Genomic DNA, 16,308 nt, shown 5'->3' with positions numbered 1-16,308 from the left:
CAAAGTGGCAGTGTTGTATTTTGAGACAGTTTACTCAAGCCTACGTAGCCAATATGCAGAGGGTATCATAATTTGTCTGATTCTCTGTAATAATGGAAAGAGAATAATAATGCATTTTATTTAGTGAAGTGGTTTCTTTAATCAAACAACACAAAAATATTTTTAGTCACCAGAAGTGGATAAACAGGTTAATGTCAAGCTCAAATAGCCACAGTAGCCTACTTGGCCATTGTTAAAACTGTAACTTAAGGTGGGTACAGCCTCAGTGTTCACAGTAAACACATCCTGGAAGTTGCACAGAATTTTCAATGTTCAAGTTTGCGCTCAGCAGACCTGAAAACTAGAGGGAACATTGCCACTGACCCCCCTTATTTCCCACCACCCTGTGCCCCCACCCATCCCTTTCCTAGAAGTACTATGCACTCAATGACAGAAAATTGCTTTTACCACAAGAAATGTCTTTATTTTTCTTCCAACATACTAGTGACACACAGGTCTTGCAAAAAACAATACTCACTAGTCATTATCAGAACAGTAATATGGAATGTTGTCATCATTGCTCCATTTTGTTTACATTTTTCTTTGTTTATTTTTAAGAAATATGACAAATAAATAAAGTCTATAGTCTTTGTATTTATTGTCCTTATCAATATATTATTGTGTTCAGTCACCATTTCAGGAATGAAGAGGAGCAAATCAGACAAAAACAAAGAAAATGACAAAGTAATGTTATTCCCTTATAAACCCACTTTAAATGTCTTTGATTTAGGGACTAAACAGTAGAGGGGGGGGGGGGTATTGTTGACAAAAGGTAGAAATCCATTCTTCACCCAAATCTTATTCTCCTTCCATGCATCGTTATTTTTGTAAATCCAGACGGCCAAAAGTATAACAAAAGTCTGTTTTCTGCAGACCCCAGCAACAACACCAGAAGAAATACAAAAATCGGCCATAGGAGAGAGTGAGGAGTTGCCAGCTGACCGAGCGACCGGCCTAGCCCTGTTCAGTCTGTACAGAAGCAACCTCCACTCGTGTGTGCTGTGCTGTTGGGGGAACAGCAGTCCAAACGCCATCCACAAACACGTCACATCACCATACAGTTTAAAAGCATCAAGTACAACCTCCAGAACTACACTTCAGCTTTTGGTCCCCCTCTCTAAAGAAAACAGTCTAACAGAGGAGCAGAGAGGAGGAAAGGATGCTACATGAGTCCCTGAGCCTGTTAATATACCAGAGTCTCAGGCACGATCACTCCCACTACATAGAAAATAAAGAAAGGAAGAAAGAGAGGAAGAACAGTCACAGAGACAAGTTGCAAATGAGTGCACAAGCAGTCCTGTCCCGTGTTGGTTTGGGGGGTGCGGGACCGACCCCAGCACCAACCCAGAAGCTCCCTGTTTCTCCACTACAGTAGGTGGGGGGTCAGACCCCCGGCTGTGTGGTGGCCATTAGGACCAGGCCAGTGGCGGAGGAGGGCAGACCAGGGCTACAGCTCAGTGCTGTTATTCCCAGGTTGGATTCAAGTTTTCCAGAGTGGAGGCTCAGCCTTTAGTCGGCGCTGTGCTCCTCCAGCTGGGAGATGATAGTGATGAGGTTCTGCAGGCCGAAGATGTAGCCGCTGTCCTGACCCTCATGCACCACACTGTCCTCCCCATAATGGCGGCATGTCGTGTGGGCAAAATCTATCATCCTCACATCCACCGCCGGGCTGCTGGCCTCCCCTCCTCCACCGCGGGATGAGCGACCAGCGCTTCCCTTACTGCTGCCGTTACTGCTCCCACCAGCACTGCTGGCAGCTGGCGATCCACGGGGGAACCCAAATGCACCTTCTTTCTCTTCCTCCTCTTCCTCATCTGAGGGCTCGTCATCGTCACCCTCCTCTCCTCCGCGGTGGCGGGGTCGGGTGGGGGCGCAGGTGCGGGGGGGCTCCCCATCATAGATGATGAGGAGGGAGGAGGAGTAGAAGCGGTAAGACTCGCAGGACTCCAGGGTTTCCTGCATCTCCCTGAGCTTCCACAGCACCGGGGAGAGCAGCTCATGCCGCAGACGCTGTCCATCGTGGAAGAACTGGAACAGGGCCTCCTTGAAGCCCGGCAGGCTTAGCTTACGCCCATGGTACTTGTTCATGAACATCAGCTGGCCTGAGTCTGACTGGTACACCTGCATGCCACAAAGGCGGACACCGATGGAGGCGGAGGTGCTCTGTTGACATTTGCGAATCTGATTGGCCTTCTTCTCCTCCGATGCATCGTCACCATGCTGCCGCGTGCCCATCTTCAGGTCCAGCACGCACGGCACCGCGTGACGCCACGTCAGGTTCTCCAACAGGATGAATTTGTATTGGTTGCGGTGTTTGGAGTTGTCCTTCATCCTCTGGAGGTGCTGCTGGTGGCATTTCAGACTCCAGGGGTTGTGTTTAATCTGCTTCGAATCCAGGCTGTAGCAGAGAACCTCAGCCTGCTGCTGCACCTCCGCACCGTTATAACTACACAGAGCGGGAAAAGAGGTTAGATATCTACCCCTCACCATTCATCTTTGCGGCATGTTGGTGTTTGGATATATAGTATGTGTATGAATGTAAGTGTACGAGCTCACCTTTTGCTCTTGTTCTCTTTAGTGCTCTGTCTGGCCCGGTCTTTGCTGTAGTTGTCGTTCTCCAGCAGTAGGGACGATGTCTTCTTGTTACCCCATTTGATCATCTTGCTCTTGGGCTCGCAGTCGGCTGAGGGGTCCTTGTTTTCCAGGTTCTCTGGTTCATTGTGGAGGGGGTAGGCAATGAGGCATAGGTTTCCCTCTTCATCTTCCTCAAAGCTGACTGACACCACACCTGAGCGAGAGAGAGAGAGAGAGAGAGAGAGATGGAGGGAAGGGTGAGAGAGAAGGACAGGAAGGTGGTTAGTACCCGGCATTGGATTTTTATTTTATAATGCTATGATGAAGCCAAGACCTCCCCGAAACTGGGTTGTCATAGGCAGCTCTTACCCACTAGGTCCTGCTTCCAGCCAAATACACTCTGTAAAGAGGGATGCAAACAAACACAAGCATTCCTATGGAGGGAGCAGAGAGAGAGAGCAGGTTGGGGGGGGCAAGGACGCAGCAAAGACACCAATGAGTGGCAACAAAAACAGTGTCTTTCTAAGTACTTCAAATGTATATGTTAAATAAAAAAATGTAATAAAAATGTGAGAATGAACCCAAGAAGCAAAGAGATACACAAACACCACAGGAGGCTCGAATGTATTACACTCAGTCCAAACTTTATTAACTACCAAACCCACCCAGAACCACAAATCAATTGATACGCATACAGTGCTACTACATTTCAAGGCAACCCAATAGAAATCACAGCAAAGATACACTGTATAAACTCAAATACAACCATGACAACACACCAGAAATTAAGACATATTCACCCAACAGTGTGATATTCTATTATTTCATAGAGATCCAAAAGTTCCATCAAGTAAGGCACTTTGCGTTACCTGCCTCTCGGACGAGTCCTTTCAGGTCTGACTTGCCTTTTTATATAGTTCAATTGAAGGCAATAATCCAAACACACTAACAAATGAACAACAGAGTGGTGGTGGGGGGGTGGACAGAGTGGTGTGGAGGAGGGTGGTGGTCTCCGGAACACTTTCATAGAAAACTGTATACACACTTTCTTAGTCCAGGTATAATTTGGGTTAGTTAGGGTTCCCCAAACATGAACGCACTCCCTACCTCTATCCCAGGTTTCCCAAACTCGGTCCTGGAGCCACCCCTGAGTGCATGTGTTGGTTTTTGCCCTAGCATTACACAGCTGATTAAAATAATCAAAGCTTGATGATGAATTGGCTATTTGAATCAGCTGTGCAGTGCTAGGGCAAAAACCAAAACGTGTACCGGTGGGGGGGGATTGGAAGATGGAGCAAGATGGGGAGAGGGAGGGGGAGTGAGATGAATATACATCGTCCAATTGGATATAAACATGAAAATATGACAGCACAAAACAAGAAAATCCCAGCCTTTCCGTAATATTTACACAACAAAACATCCTTGGTTGACACTGGAGAAAAGGTTCTCTGAAGCATAAAGACAGATCCTTCATTAGGGCCTATGTGTATGAGATGACACTAGGGGGGTTGGCTAGTGACATGAAGGACAATGGAACCCAGCACTTATCCCTCCTCTGCAGCGCCTGCCCTGAGTGATGTCATGCACAGTGATGTCACTACCCTGCAACAGTTAACCCTCTACTGCCCAGGCCTGTTCCAACTGTCAGAGCTGTACTGTCATCGGGCATGTGAGGATGAGAGTACCTGTGACTAATGTACTTTGTGAGTATGTGAAAGTGACTGTATATGGGCAGCCTAAATGAGTTTGTAAGAGCGTGAGAATGGGTGTGTGTGTGTGTGTGTAAGAGTGTTTTGAGCAGAAGTGAACGTGTGTTTGATGTGGAATATTTCTCAGTGTCATCAGATGTCTGCGCTCTTCTATCTACATCTTCCTCTCCAAATCCCACTGGTCTTTTTATAGTGCCACGATACATTGCTGCAGAGTCAGATACCATACTCGCGCCTCAACTCTGTCACATAACCGGAGTAGGAGTGACGCCATAGAGAGTGTATGTGTGTGTGGTAAGTGTTTATGCCTCTCTGTGCGTGCAAGTGTCAGGAGGAAACGGGTGCAGCTTCATGGTAAATTAAAAACTAAACAGAATGTGATATTGCACCCAAGGTGTGTGTGTGTGTGTATTTATTTTCCATGACAGTCATCTCTTCCACCTTGTCTAATGCAAAATGCCCTGTCCTTTGATAAAGGGGTCACACCTAGCCGCCAGGTTATAAAGAGCCTGCCATACCCCTCTCCAGTCTCCACCATTACGTTACCTGACACTGCAGAGTAGTGATGTGCATTCCGAGTCTTTTCAGTGAGCCGTCTCGTTTGGCTCCGTTCACGTAAAAGAGCCGTCTCATTTGGCTCCGTTCACGTAAAAGAGCCGTCTCATTTGGCTCCGTTCACGTAAAAGAGCCGTCTCATTTGGCTCCGTTCACGTAAAAGAGCCGTCTCATTTGGCTCCGTTCACGTAAAAGAGCCGTCTCATTTGGCTCCGTTCACGTAAAAGAGCCGTCTCATTTGGCTCCGTTCACGTAAAAGAGCCGTCTCATTTGGCTCCGTTCACGTAAAAGAGCCGTCTCATTTGGCTCCGTTCACGTAAAAGAGCCGTCTCATTTGGCTCCGTTCACGTAAAAGAGCCGTCTCATTTGGCTCCGTTCACGTAAAAGAGCCGTCTCATTTGGCTCCGTTCACGTAAAAGAGCCGTCTCATTTGGCTCCGTTCACGTAAAAGAGCCGTCTCATTTGGCTCCGTTCACGTAAAAGAGCCGTCTCATTTGGCTCCGTTCACGTAAAAGAGCCGTCTCATTTGGCTCCGTTCACGTAAAAGAGACGTCTCATTTGGCTCCGTTCACGTAAAAGAGACGTCTCATTTGGCTCCGTTCACGTAAAAGAGCCGTCTCATTTGGCTCCGTTCACGTAAAAGAGCCGTCTCATTTGGCTCCGTTCACGTAAAAGAGCCGTCTCATTTGGCTCCGTTCACGTAAAAGAGACGTCTCATTTGGCTCCGTTCACGTAAAAGAGACGTCTCATTTGATTCTGACGGCACCTAGTTCAAAACGCTTCAAAATTGAACTAGAACCACTGAAAAAAATGCTAATCTCCAATTTAAAGCCCAAAAGGTAGGCTACAATTTTTGTGGACCAGTGGACCAGATTGACGCTCTTTCCCCATTATGTATCATTTTTGCAGTGACGATTCACCCTCTTTAGAGAATTATTTTGTAAGTTAACTGCAGAAAAACTTGTTTTGAAGTCAAAAGGGCAGTAGTAGTAGGCTCCCGAGTGGCGCAGTGGTCTAAGGCACTGCATCTCAGTGCTAGAGGCGTCAGTCACTACAGGCCCTGGTTCGATTCCGGGCTGTATCACAACCGGCCGTGATTGTGCACCGCCCTATGGGACTCCCAGTTGGCCCAGCGTCGTCCGGGGTTAGGATCTGGCTGGGGTAGGCCGTCATTGTAAATAAGAATTTGTTCCTAACTGACTTGCCTAGTTAAATAAAGGTTCAATTATTATTTTTTATGCAAATCAGGGAGACAAATGAACAGCTCTTTCGCGATTCGGGTTCACCAAAAAGATCAATTCAAAAATAGCCGTTCGCAGAACTACCTCTCACTACTGCATAGCCCTGACGCATCATGGAGTCACATACTGTCTGTCCCCCACCCTCACTTAAGCGCCAACATAAAACAAATCCCTTTGTGCCGTGGTACTGCCATCTTCAGTGACCTGCTGTAATCCTAAATGCAGCCAATAATACAAAACACACCAGCCAACCATATCAGTAGAGGACCAGGGAGAATACATTTGAGAGACGGAGGGGTGGAGGTAGAAAAACAGACAGAAGAAGGCAGCCTGGTCTCATAGACTAAACGTAACATAGTAAATGTAAATCCGGGACACTCAAATTAGTATGACGTTACATTTGGTCTGGTTGCATAAGACAGATGGTTATTTAAGGCAAAATTAACCCAATGGTTTGAGAGGTTAAATCTCATCAACTTTGGCATTTGAGCTAATTAGCAACTGTTCAACTACTTAATACTTTTTAGCTACTTTGCAACTACTTAGCATATTAGCTAATCCTTCGCCAACACTTTTAGCTAACCCTTCCCCTAACCCTTTAATCTAACTCCTAAACTTAACCTCCATACTAGCTAATGTTAGCCAGCTAGCTAACGTTAGCCATCTGGCCAGAATTTGTAACATATCAAACATTTCCAAATTCTCAACATATAGTACGTCTTACAAATTCGTAGCATGTAATACATTTAGAAAATCCATAACATATTGTATGTTTTGATAATTCGTAACATTATAGTACATTTTACAAATTCGTAACATATCATAGGAAATGGGTGATGGACATCCACAAATTAATACACGAAACGTAACACATCATACTAATGGAGTATCTCAGATTTCGTACAGAATAATACAAAATGATCTGATACCAGGTTGAAGGAGGAATATGGGGAGATTAATACTGGGCAGTAGCAATAGCGCACAAATACACAGCATAATGGATGTTATTCCAATGACAGTGTTAGATTGTGGGTTTAGGGTGGGGTAAGGGAATAAGCTTACCTCTGTACTGGGGGGTGAACTTCCTCATCTCGGGGGGCAGGCTCTTGTAGAACTGATGTTCTCGGGGGATGAGGGGCTTGCAGATGGTCTGGTCGCCGAAACGTAGCACGCAGGAGTGGCCCCCCACCTGGTGCACAAAAGGCTCAAGCATCACCCCTTTCCCGGGATAGGGGGGTGTCCCGTCTGCCTGCATGAGGGCTTCTAGAGCAGGACTCATCCTCACTCCGCATCGGACAACTAAACTGGAGGGGCCCACGATGAGGCTGCCCGGGCTCCCTATGCTCTGGCTGTACCGCTCTGTTTCACTGGGGGGCGCTAGTGGACGCCTGCTAGGACAGCAGAGACCACAGTGGGGAAAACAAAGGGCATAGCAGGAAGGAGAAGAAAAGAGAAAAATCCTTTAGTTCCCTGTTCTATCCTGGTCCAAAAGCAGAGTAGTATAGTCCAGGCTTGGATTAAGGTAATCTCCCTGAGTACACAGTGCTACTAAATTGTTGTTTTAGACAGCTCCGGGGCTGTAGGTTGTGTGTGAGAGCAAGCGTGGGTTGTTCCTGACTGTCTGTCGATGATACTGAACTGACGTCTGTACTGAACTCAGAGCAAGAAAAGGATCAAAACATTTTCCTCAGCGCCTCCTCCTACCCCGCTTCAGCCTATCAGAGCCCAGCAGCTGTTGTTGGGCGGGAACTAAGCACCGAGGAAGGAACAGGAACAAGCAAACAAAGAGGAACGAGAGACAAGCGAAAGTGGGGGAGGGGAGAAAAGCAAGCATAGAGAACAGACAGAGACAAAACATATCTACAGTATCTACAGTAGCACAGGAAGTTGGTGGCACCTTAATTGCAGAGAACAGGCACGTGTTAATGACTGGAGCAGAATTAGTTGAATGGCATCAAATACATGGTTTCCAGGTGTTTGATGCCATTACATTTGCTCTGTTCCGGTCATTATTATGAGCCTTTTGCCCATCAGCAGCTTCCTGTGATATTTAGAGGGGGAGGAGGGGGAGGAATAAATTTGTTGATATCTGTTGAATTAGTAACTGCTTCTGAAAAATTCTACTTTGCATTCTGATGCCAATGCAGAAGATCATTTGAATCTGGGGGATAGAGGAACACAGAGGGAAAGTCAAAACATTTTCCCTTTCTGTTATCCTGTTTGGCTTGTTATTCTTATCAGCTGATACAGAGCAGGGAGAGGGAAAAAGAAACTCAGATGATCGGAGATATGAACTGAGGGTGAGGAGAAGGGCTCTGCGTTGTCTTGGCCTAAATTGGCTTGTAGGAGCGCTAGTCTGAATATAAAACAAAAAGAATGGTTCCCCCTCTCACCAAAAACCATTACATACCAGTGGTGTAGTTTTAACTGAGTTATTTTTTATGACAATTTCCTCAAAGTTTGTACTGACAGATGTAGCCGATTGAGTAGCCTATCATTATATAATATGCATAAAATGCATCCCCCAAATTCTCTAAAACGACGTTGGAGGCAGCTTATGGTAGAGAAATTAACATTAAATTCTCTGGCAACAGCTCTGGTGGACATTCCTGCAGTCAGCATGCCAATTGCATGCTCCCTCAAAACGTGAGACATCTGTGGCATTGTATTGTGTGACAAAACTGCACATTTTAGAGTGGCCTTTTATTGTCCCCCGCACAAGGTGCACCTGTGTAATGATCATGCTGTTTAATCAGCTTCTTGATATGCCACACCTGTCAGGTGGATGGATTATCTTGGCAAAGAAGAAATGCTCACTAACAGGGATGTAAACAAAATTGGCACATAATTTTAGAGAAATAAGCTTTGTGTGTGGACGGAACATTTCTGGGATCTTTTATTTCAACTTGTGAAAACATGGGACCAACACTTTACATGTTACATTTATATTTTTGTTCAGTAATTCAGACCAAGTCCAAATTATGGCTAGAACAGCTCAAATAAGCAAAGAGAAACAACAGTCCATCATTACTCTAAGAAATGGTCAGACAACCCGGAAAATGTCAAAAACGTTGAAAGTTTCTTCAAGTGCAGTCGCAAAAACCATAAAGCGTTATGATGAAACTGGCTCTCATGAGGACCGCCACAGGAAAGGAAGACCCATAGTGACCTCTGCTGCAGAGGATAAGTTCATTAGAGTTACCTTCCTCAGAAATTGCAGCCCCAGTAAATGCTTCAGAGTTCAAGTAACAGACACATCTCAACATCAACTGTTCAGAGGAGACTGTGTGAATCAGGCCTTCATGGTTGAATTGCTGCAAAGAAACCACTAATAAAGGACACAAATAAGAAGAAGAGACTTGCTTGTGCCAAGAAACACGAGCAATGGGCATTAGACCGGTGGAAATCTGCCCTTTGATCTGATGGAGAGGTCGACCGATTATGATTTTTCAACACCGATACCGATTATTGGAGGACCAAAAAAAAAAAACGATACTTATTAATCTGCCGATTTTCTGCACTACCTGAACCACTTGTGTGGGTTGTAGACTCCGTCTCATGCTACCACTAGAGTGAAAGCACCGCCAGCATTCAAAAGTGACCAAAACATCAGCCAGGAAGCATAGGAACTGAGAAGTGGTCTGTGGTCACCACCTGCAGAACCACTCCTTTATTGGGGGTGTCTTGCAAATTGCCTATAATTTCCACCTGTTGTCTATTCCATTTGCACAACAGCATGTGAAATGTATTGTCAATCAGTGTTGCTTCCTAAGTGGACAGTTTGATTTCACAGAAGTGTGATTGACTTGGAGTTACATTGTGTTGTTTAAGTGTTCCCTTTATTTTTTTGAGCAGTGTATATAATTGTGTATTGATTTTAAGAAAGGCATTGATGTTTATGGTTAGGTACACGTTGGAGCAACGACAGTCCTTATTCGCGAATGCGCACCGCATCGTTTATATGTAACGCAGGACACGCTAGATAAACTAGTAATATCATCAACCATGTGTAGTTAACTAGTGATTTGATTGATTGATTGTTTTTTTATAAGATAAGTTTAATGCTAGCTAGTAACTTACCTTGGCTTCTTACTGCATTCGCGTAACATGCAGGCTCCTCGTGGAGTGCAATGTAAGGCAGGTGGTTAGAGCGTTGGACTAGTTAACCGTAAGGTTGCAAGATTGAATCCCCGAGCTGACAAGGTAAAAATCTGTCGTTCTGCCCCTGAACAAGGCAGTTAACCCACCGTTCCTAGGCCGTCATTGAAAATAAGAATGTGTTCTTAACTGACTTGCCTAGTTAAATAAAGGTGTAAAACATTTTATTTTAAATCGGCCAAATCGGTGTCCAAAAATACAGATGTCCGATTGTTATGAAAAGTTGAAATCGGCCCTAATTAATCGGCCATTCCAATTAATCGGTCGACCTCTAATCTGTCCAAATTTTAGATGTTCGGTTCCAACCGCTGTGTCTTTGTGAGACGCAGAGAAGGTGAACGGTTGATCTCCGCATGTGTGGTTCCCACCGTGAAGCATGGAGGTGTGATGTTTGGGGGTGCTTTGCTGGTGACACTGTGATTTATTTAGAATTCAAGACACACAACCAATATGGCTACCACAGCATTCTGCAGAGATACACCATCCCATCTGTTTGCACTTAGTAGGAATATAATTTGTTTTTCAACAGGACACACCTCCAGACTGTGTAAGAACTATTTGACCCAGAAGGAGAGTGATGAATTGCTGCATCAGATGACCTGGCCTCCACAATCACCCGACTTCAACCCAATTGAGATGGTTTGGGATGAGTTGGACCGCAGAGTGAAGGAAAAGTAGCCAACAAGTGCTCAGCATATGAGCGAACTCCTTCAAGACTGTTGGAAAAGCATTCCAGGTGAAGCTGGTTAAGAGAATGCCAAGAGTGTGCAAAGCTGTAATCAATGCAAAGGGTGGCTACTTTGAAGAATTTAAAAATTGTTTAACACTTTTTTGGTTACTACATTATTCTATGTGTTATTTCATAATTTGTCTTCACTATTATTCTACAATGTACAATGTAAGAAAAACCCTTGAATGAGTTGGTGTGTCCAAACCTTTGACTGGTACTGTTTATCTGACTTCACAGGTTATGTGATTAGGGATGTACAACGTACAGTCGTGGAACAAAACCGTTTGTATTTTGTATGGGAAAACACTGATCCCACAAGTCCTTTGTGAGCTAACTAGACAGCTACTTAACGTTAGCTCACCGTTCGTGTAGTCATTTTTCCATATGGCCACATGCTAGCTAATGTTAGCCCACCAGGGCACGGATATTTAGCTAACTTTGCTAGCTAGTCCAACAGGGCAGGAATATTTTACGTTAGCGCTAATCGCCAATGTTAGGCAGATTCGCTAGTATGTCACCGTCCGTCAGGAAAGTCCAACTACACCATGATGAGAAGGTGCAACGTTAGCTAGCTAACATTAGCTAATGTAGTCAACTAGCCAGCCAAGGTGCCTAACTAGCCCACCAGTCGATATTTACCTAACTAGCTATATCTCTACCCTGGTGGGCTAAAGTTAGCTAGCATGTCACCATGTGAAAAAGTATGACTACACCAACCGTGAGTCAAAGTTAACTAGCTGGCTAGCTCACACAATAATTAATAAAAGGGGACGACAATCATTGTGCTGGCCTGTGCTGATTTTCTTTGTTACTTGTAAGGTAACGTGGGTTTTATACGTAACTACTGTAGATGATTATTTAGATAATTTTCTAAAGCATCTAGGTAACCACAGATCTTTGACTAACTAAAATAGCTTGTTAGCAGCTAGCAAACAGGGATTACCTAATCACATCCCCAGCGATGGCTCTCGCTTACAGAGGTTGGAAAACTATCAAACGCACGTGTGTTTATCAGAATAGTGGTTACAATCCGGTACATAGCACAGAACCATCCTTTCTTCTGATCAACAGAGACCTAAGGTTAGCTAAAGGCCAGGGTAATTAAAAGTATAAACGCTAAATTAGCTAGGTAATTTGAAAAATGCTAAACATGAATGAATACACATGAAATAACAATTATTTACACAAGAAACTAAAACTAGTTTCTACTTGTCGATATATTTGCATGGAGAAATGTGCTTTGATGGATGACGTCAAAGCTTGTGACAAGATGTGTAGTTCTGTATAATAGCCACTTTAGCGGCTAATTAGCGTTTCATTTTGGGGTGATGATTACAGGCGAATATATTGATACAAGTTACCTTGTCTGGGAGATTTATGCGGTTATCAAAACGTTACTCCAGGGTAAGCCTACACGAAACACAGACCTTATATGAAGTAGTTCTAAAATCCTGACGGAAAAATGAATTGTGAAAAAACAATTGAAACCATTTCCGGGTTTTACCGCTAGGTTTAATGGGTATTATGACTCATACTGTGGAACTCAATTCTCAGACTGAAAAAGGTGAGGGTGGGTTGCTCCTCCGCGCTCCGGCAGAACTACACCCATTTTACAGACAGACAGTACACAGAGCCATAACGCCAAACAAATGGTGCAGCAGGCATTACCAAAGTGTCAGAGAGAGTGAGACAGAGACAGAGACAGAGAGAGGCTAACAGAGAGCTGCATTAACAATCATATTAAGCAACTTCAAATAGCCTTCCAAGAAGAACAACAACATTTTTCATAGATAAACAATCAGGTCACAAGCAGTTTTATAGACCTTCAGATGTAAATAGGGTAATATTCCTGGACAGAGACAAGGAGAGAGTTACATAAATGACAATTTATAGTCTAAATGGGTGTTACGTATTGACTGTAGGCCCAATCTGCTATGAGGCTAGCTGGGATGAGAAATTACAGAACAGGGTGGGATGGGAGGCCAAGGTTAGCATGGAGGAGCAGGCAGGGACTAATCACAGATACACATGCTAATCCCCAATGTTCAATTTCCCAACAGGGATTAGGGATGGGAATAATGGATCCTACAGCGCTAGCCATGACCAGGTCTTAGTTCTAATGCAGAGAGAAGGAGAGCTGAGGGTGGGGGCAAATTGGGATACATGGTGTATTCTAGCCCAGGACAACCCCTCCTGTCTGGCCCTGACCCGTGAGGGACTCCCTACCGAGGGGGGCAAAGGGGTTCTGAGTGAATATGTGCTCTTTGTGTGAATATGTGTGAGTATGAATGTAAGGGTGAGTGTGTGTGTGTGTGTGTGTGTGTGTGTGTGTGTGTGTGTGTGTGTGTGTGTGTGTGTGTGTGTGTGTGTGTGTGTGTGCAGGCTCCCGGTGCCTCTGATCCCAGGACCTACACTACATCGGAGACATCGGTCTCACTCTAATCCACCTAATTTAACCAAACATCAAGTGCACTGGACTGTATGTTAGTGTACTGGTATGTGTGTGAGTGTGCATAAGCACTTGTGTTTTGGTGTGTGTCTGTTTGATTGTGTGTGTGTGTGTGTGTGTGTGTGTGTGTGTGTGTGTGTGTGTGTGTGTGTGTGTGTGTGTGTGTGTGTGTGTGTGTGTGTGTGTGTGTGTGTGTGTGTGTGTGCATGAATGAATAGGTGAGTTTCTGGCCTAGTCACCAGGCAGGCAGGGCTGATGGAAGAGTCACTGTTATGTGAGGTTGGCCCGGGTTACTCCCCCATCACACGGGCCTGTGCCCAGGGACAATGGACCCCGTCAGCGCTACACTGCAGGCACATTACTGGGCCAGACAGGCTCTAACCTCCTCCACCATCTGCTGGGCACAGAGCAATGGTCTAACAGGGTCTAACAGACGCAAACTTCTGTCCTGTAGGCACAGAGGGGTAGCCAGAAAAATACCAACAATCAGGCATCTATGAGAAAACTGTTGCCACTGCCATTTCAACAGCATTGTTTTTCTTCACCACTACCGTTATATCCAGCTGCTGATCATGGTATATCGCACATGACACACATCTCCAATAGCACATTTTACAGGGAGGGGGATGGACCCAAAGGAGGGCTGGAACTAGAGAGAGAGAGAGAGAGAGAGCTAAGGAGGTTCAGTAGCACCTAGATCTTCTGCTCAGATTCTGTCCGACTTTGGCCCTGACGGTAAATCTTAGTAAGACAAAAATAATGGTGTTCTAAAAAAGCTCCAGTTGCCAAGACAACAAATACAAATTCTATCTAGACACCGTTACCCTAGAGCACACAACTAAATATATCTACCACAGCCTAAACATCAACACCACAGGTAACTTCCACAAGGCTATGAACACTCTAAGATACAGGGCTTTCTATGCCATAAAAAGGCACATAAAACTTGACATCCCAATTAGGATCTAGCTAAAAATATTTCAGTTAGTTGTAGAACCCATTGCTCTCTATGGTTGTGAGGTCTGGGGTCCACTCACCAACCAAGAATTCACAAAATGGGACAAGCACCCAATTAAGACTTTACCCTTTAAATATCAAAATCCAGAAAAGAGCTGTTAAATTTTACAACCACCTAAAAGGAAGCAATCTCCACACATTCCATCACAAAACCCTCACCTACAGAGAGATGAACCTAGAGAAGAGTCCTCTCAGCCAGCTGGTACTGGGGCTCTATTCACAAACACAAACAGACCCCACAGAACCCCAGGACAGCAACACAATCAGACCCAACCAAATTATGAGAAAAGAAAAAGCTAACTGGAAAGAATCAACCAAAAACCAGAGAAAACTGGAATGCTATCTAGCCCTAGAATACACAGTAGCAGAATACCTAAACACTTTTGTGACAGGCCCAAAATTAAGAAAATCCTTGACTATGTACAAAGTCAGTGAGCATAGTCTTGCTATTGACAAAGCCCGCCATAGGCAGACCTGGCTCTCGAAAGAAGAAAGGCTATGTGCCCACTGCCCACACAATTAGGTGGAAGCTGAGCTGCACTTCCATTCCTCCTGCCAAAGGTATGACCATATTAGAGACACATATCCCACAGATCACATAAACCCACAAATAATTTGAAAACTAATCAAACACTGATAAACTCCCATATCTGTTTGGCGAAATATCTCAATGTGCAATCATTGCAGCAAGATTTGTGACCCGTTGCCATCAAAACAGGGCAACCAATGGAGCACAAACAACATGGTAAATACAACCAATATTTATCTGTTTAATTATCTTCCCCTACTATATAACCTACAACTACTATGATATTGTTATAAACACTGTACATAGCTGATAATATAACATTTAAACATTTGAAATGTCTTTATCCTTTTGAAAACTTTATCAGTGTTTACTGTACATTTTTTATGTTGTTTTTTGTTTCTTCTCACTTTTGTTTATTGTTCATTTCACTTGTTTTGGCAATGTAAACATATGTTTCCCATATGAATAAAGCCCTTTTGAATTGAATTGAATTCACGGCCTTCACTCTGCTATCTGCACGATCAATCATCAACGCTCAGGGTGGGGACAGACATTGCATCTCAGTAGGAGCGCAGTTCACAATGCATGTATCATCTCATCATGGTAACTTTTTTATTGTGTCAGTTAGGCCTACATGTGCTGCAGCATAGCCTTTGCTACTGTAATATGAAGACTGAATGCTTGTCTAATTTACACATGTCCATCTGGCTTTCAGGGGTCACCTTATTTTTTAATTGTAAAGATGTTTTATTTTTTGCAGCTGCAGAGTTTTTAAAACAGCCGATCACTCGAATATCGTTGCTTTAAATCAATGTGCATGCGAGCACTCTGTCGCAGTCTTTCACTCTCTCCATCAATTCCATTCAAATTGCATCCAAAATAGATAATCCTGTTCAAGATTGATATATACACTATATGACCAAAAGTATGTGGACACCTGCACGTCGAACATCTCATTCCAAAATCATGAGCAGTAACATGCAGTTGGTCCCCCCCAGCCTTCATTTTTATGGAAAGATTTTCCAATAGATGTTGGAACATTACTGCGGGGGCTTGCTTCCATTCAGCCACAAGAGCATTATTGAGGTCGGGCACTGATGTTGGGCGATTAGGCCTGGCTTGCAGTCGGCTTTCCAATCCATCCCAAAGGTGTTTGATGGGGTTGAGGTCAGGGCTCTGTGCATTTTTAATACATTTAATACATTTGCAAAAATATCTAAAAACCTGTTCTTGCTTTTTCATTATGGGGTATTGTGTGTAGATTGAGAAGGTTTATTTATTTATTTAATCCATTTAGAATTCTAATT

The 16,308-nt window shown here is 44.2% G+C and overlaps 1 protein-coding gene across 1 annotated transcript; it reads right to left on the bottom strand.

Moving 5' to 3' along the window:
* Positions 1-123: 123 nt before the first annotated feature.
* On the bottom strand, positions 124-7,975 carry LOC115150542 (inositol hexakisphosphate kinase 2). Its single transcript, XM_029693955.1, has 3 exons — positions 7,181-7,975; positions 2,596-2,827; positions 124-2,485 (listed from the first exon to the last, which is right to left on the bottom strand). Exons 1-3 carry the CDS (start codon positions 7,395-7,397, stop codon positions 1,549-1,551), a joined length of 1,386 nt encoding a protein of 461 aa, XP_029549815.1. The 5' UTR covers positions 7,398-7,975; the 3' UTR covers positions 124-1,548.
* Between the last annotated feature and the right edge of the window lie 8,333 nt (positions 7,976-16,308).

Source organism: Salmo trutta, chromosome 16 (genome assembly GCF_901001165.1).
Source record: "Salmo trutta chromosome 16, fSalTru1.1, whole genome shotgun sequence".
Taxonomy (NCBI): domain Eukaryota; kingdom Metazoa; phylum Chordata; class Actinopteri; order Salmoniformes; family Salmonidae; genus Salmo; species Salmo trutta.
This window is presented reverse-complemented; position numbering and strand designations above follow the sequence as displayed.

Coding starts and splice junctions, on each gene's coding strand:
- LOC115150542 (XM_029693955.1), bottom strand. CDS start 7,397: ATGAGTCCTGCTCTAGAAGCCCTCATGCAGGCAGACGGGACACCCCCC. Junction 2,828..7,180: donor GTTCACCCCCCAGTACAGAG/GTAAGCTTATTC, acceptor TCTCTCGCTCAG/GTGTGGTGTCAGTCAGCTTT. Junction 2,486..2,595: donor AAAGAGAACAAGAGCAAAAG/GTGAGCTCGTAC, acceptor CGCTCTGTGTAG/TTATAACGGTGCGGAGGTGC.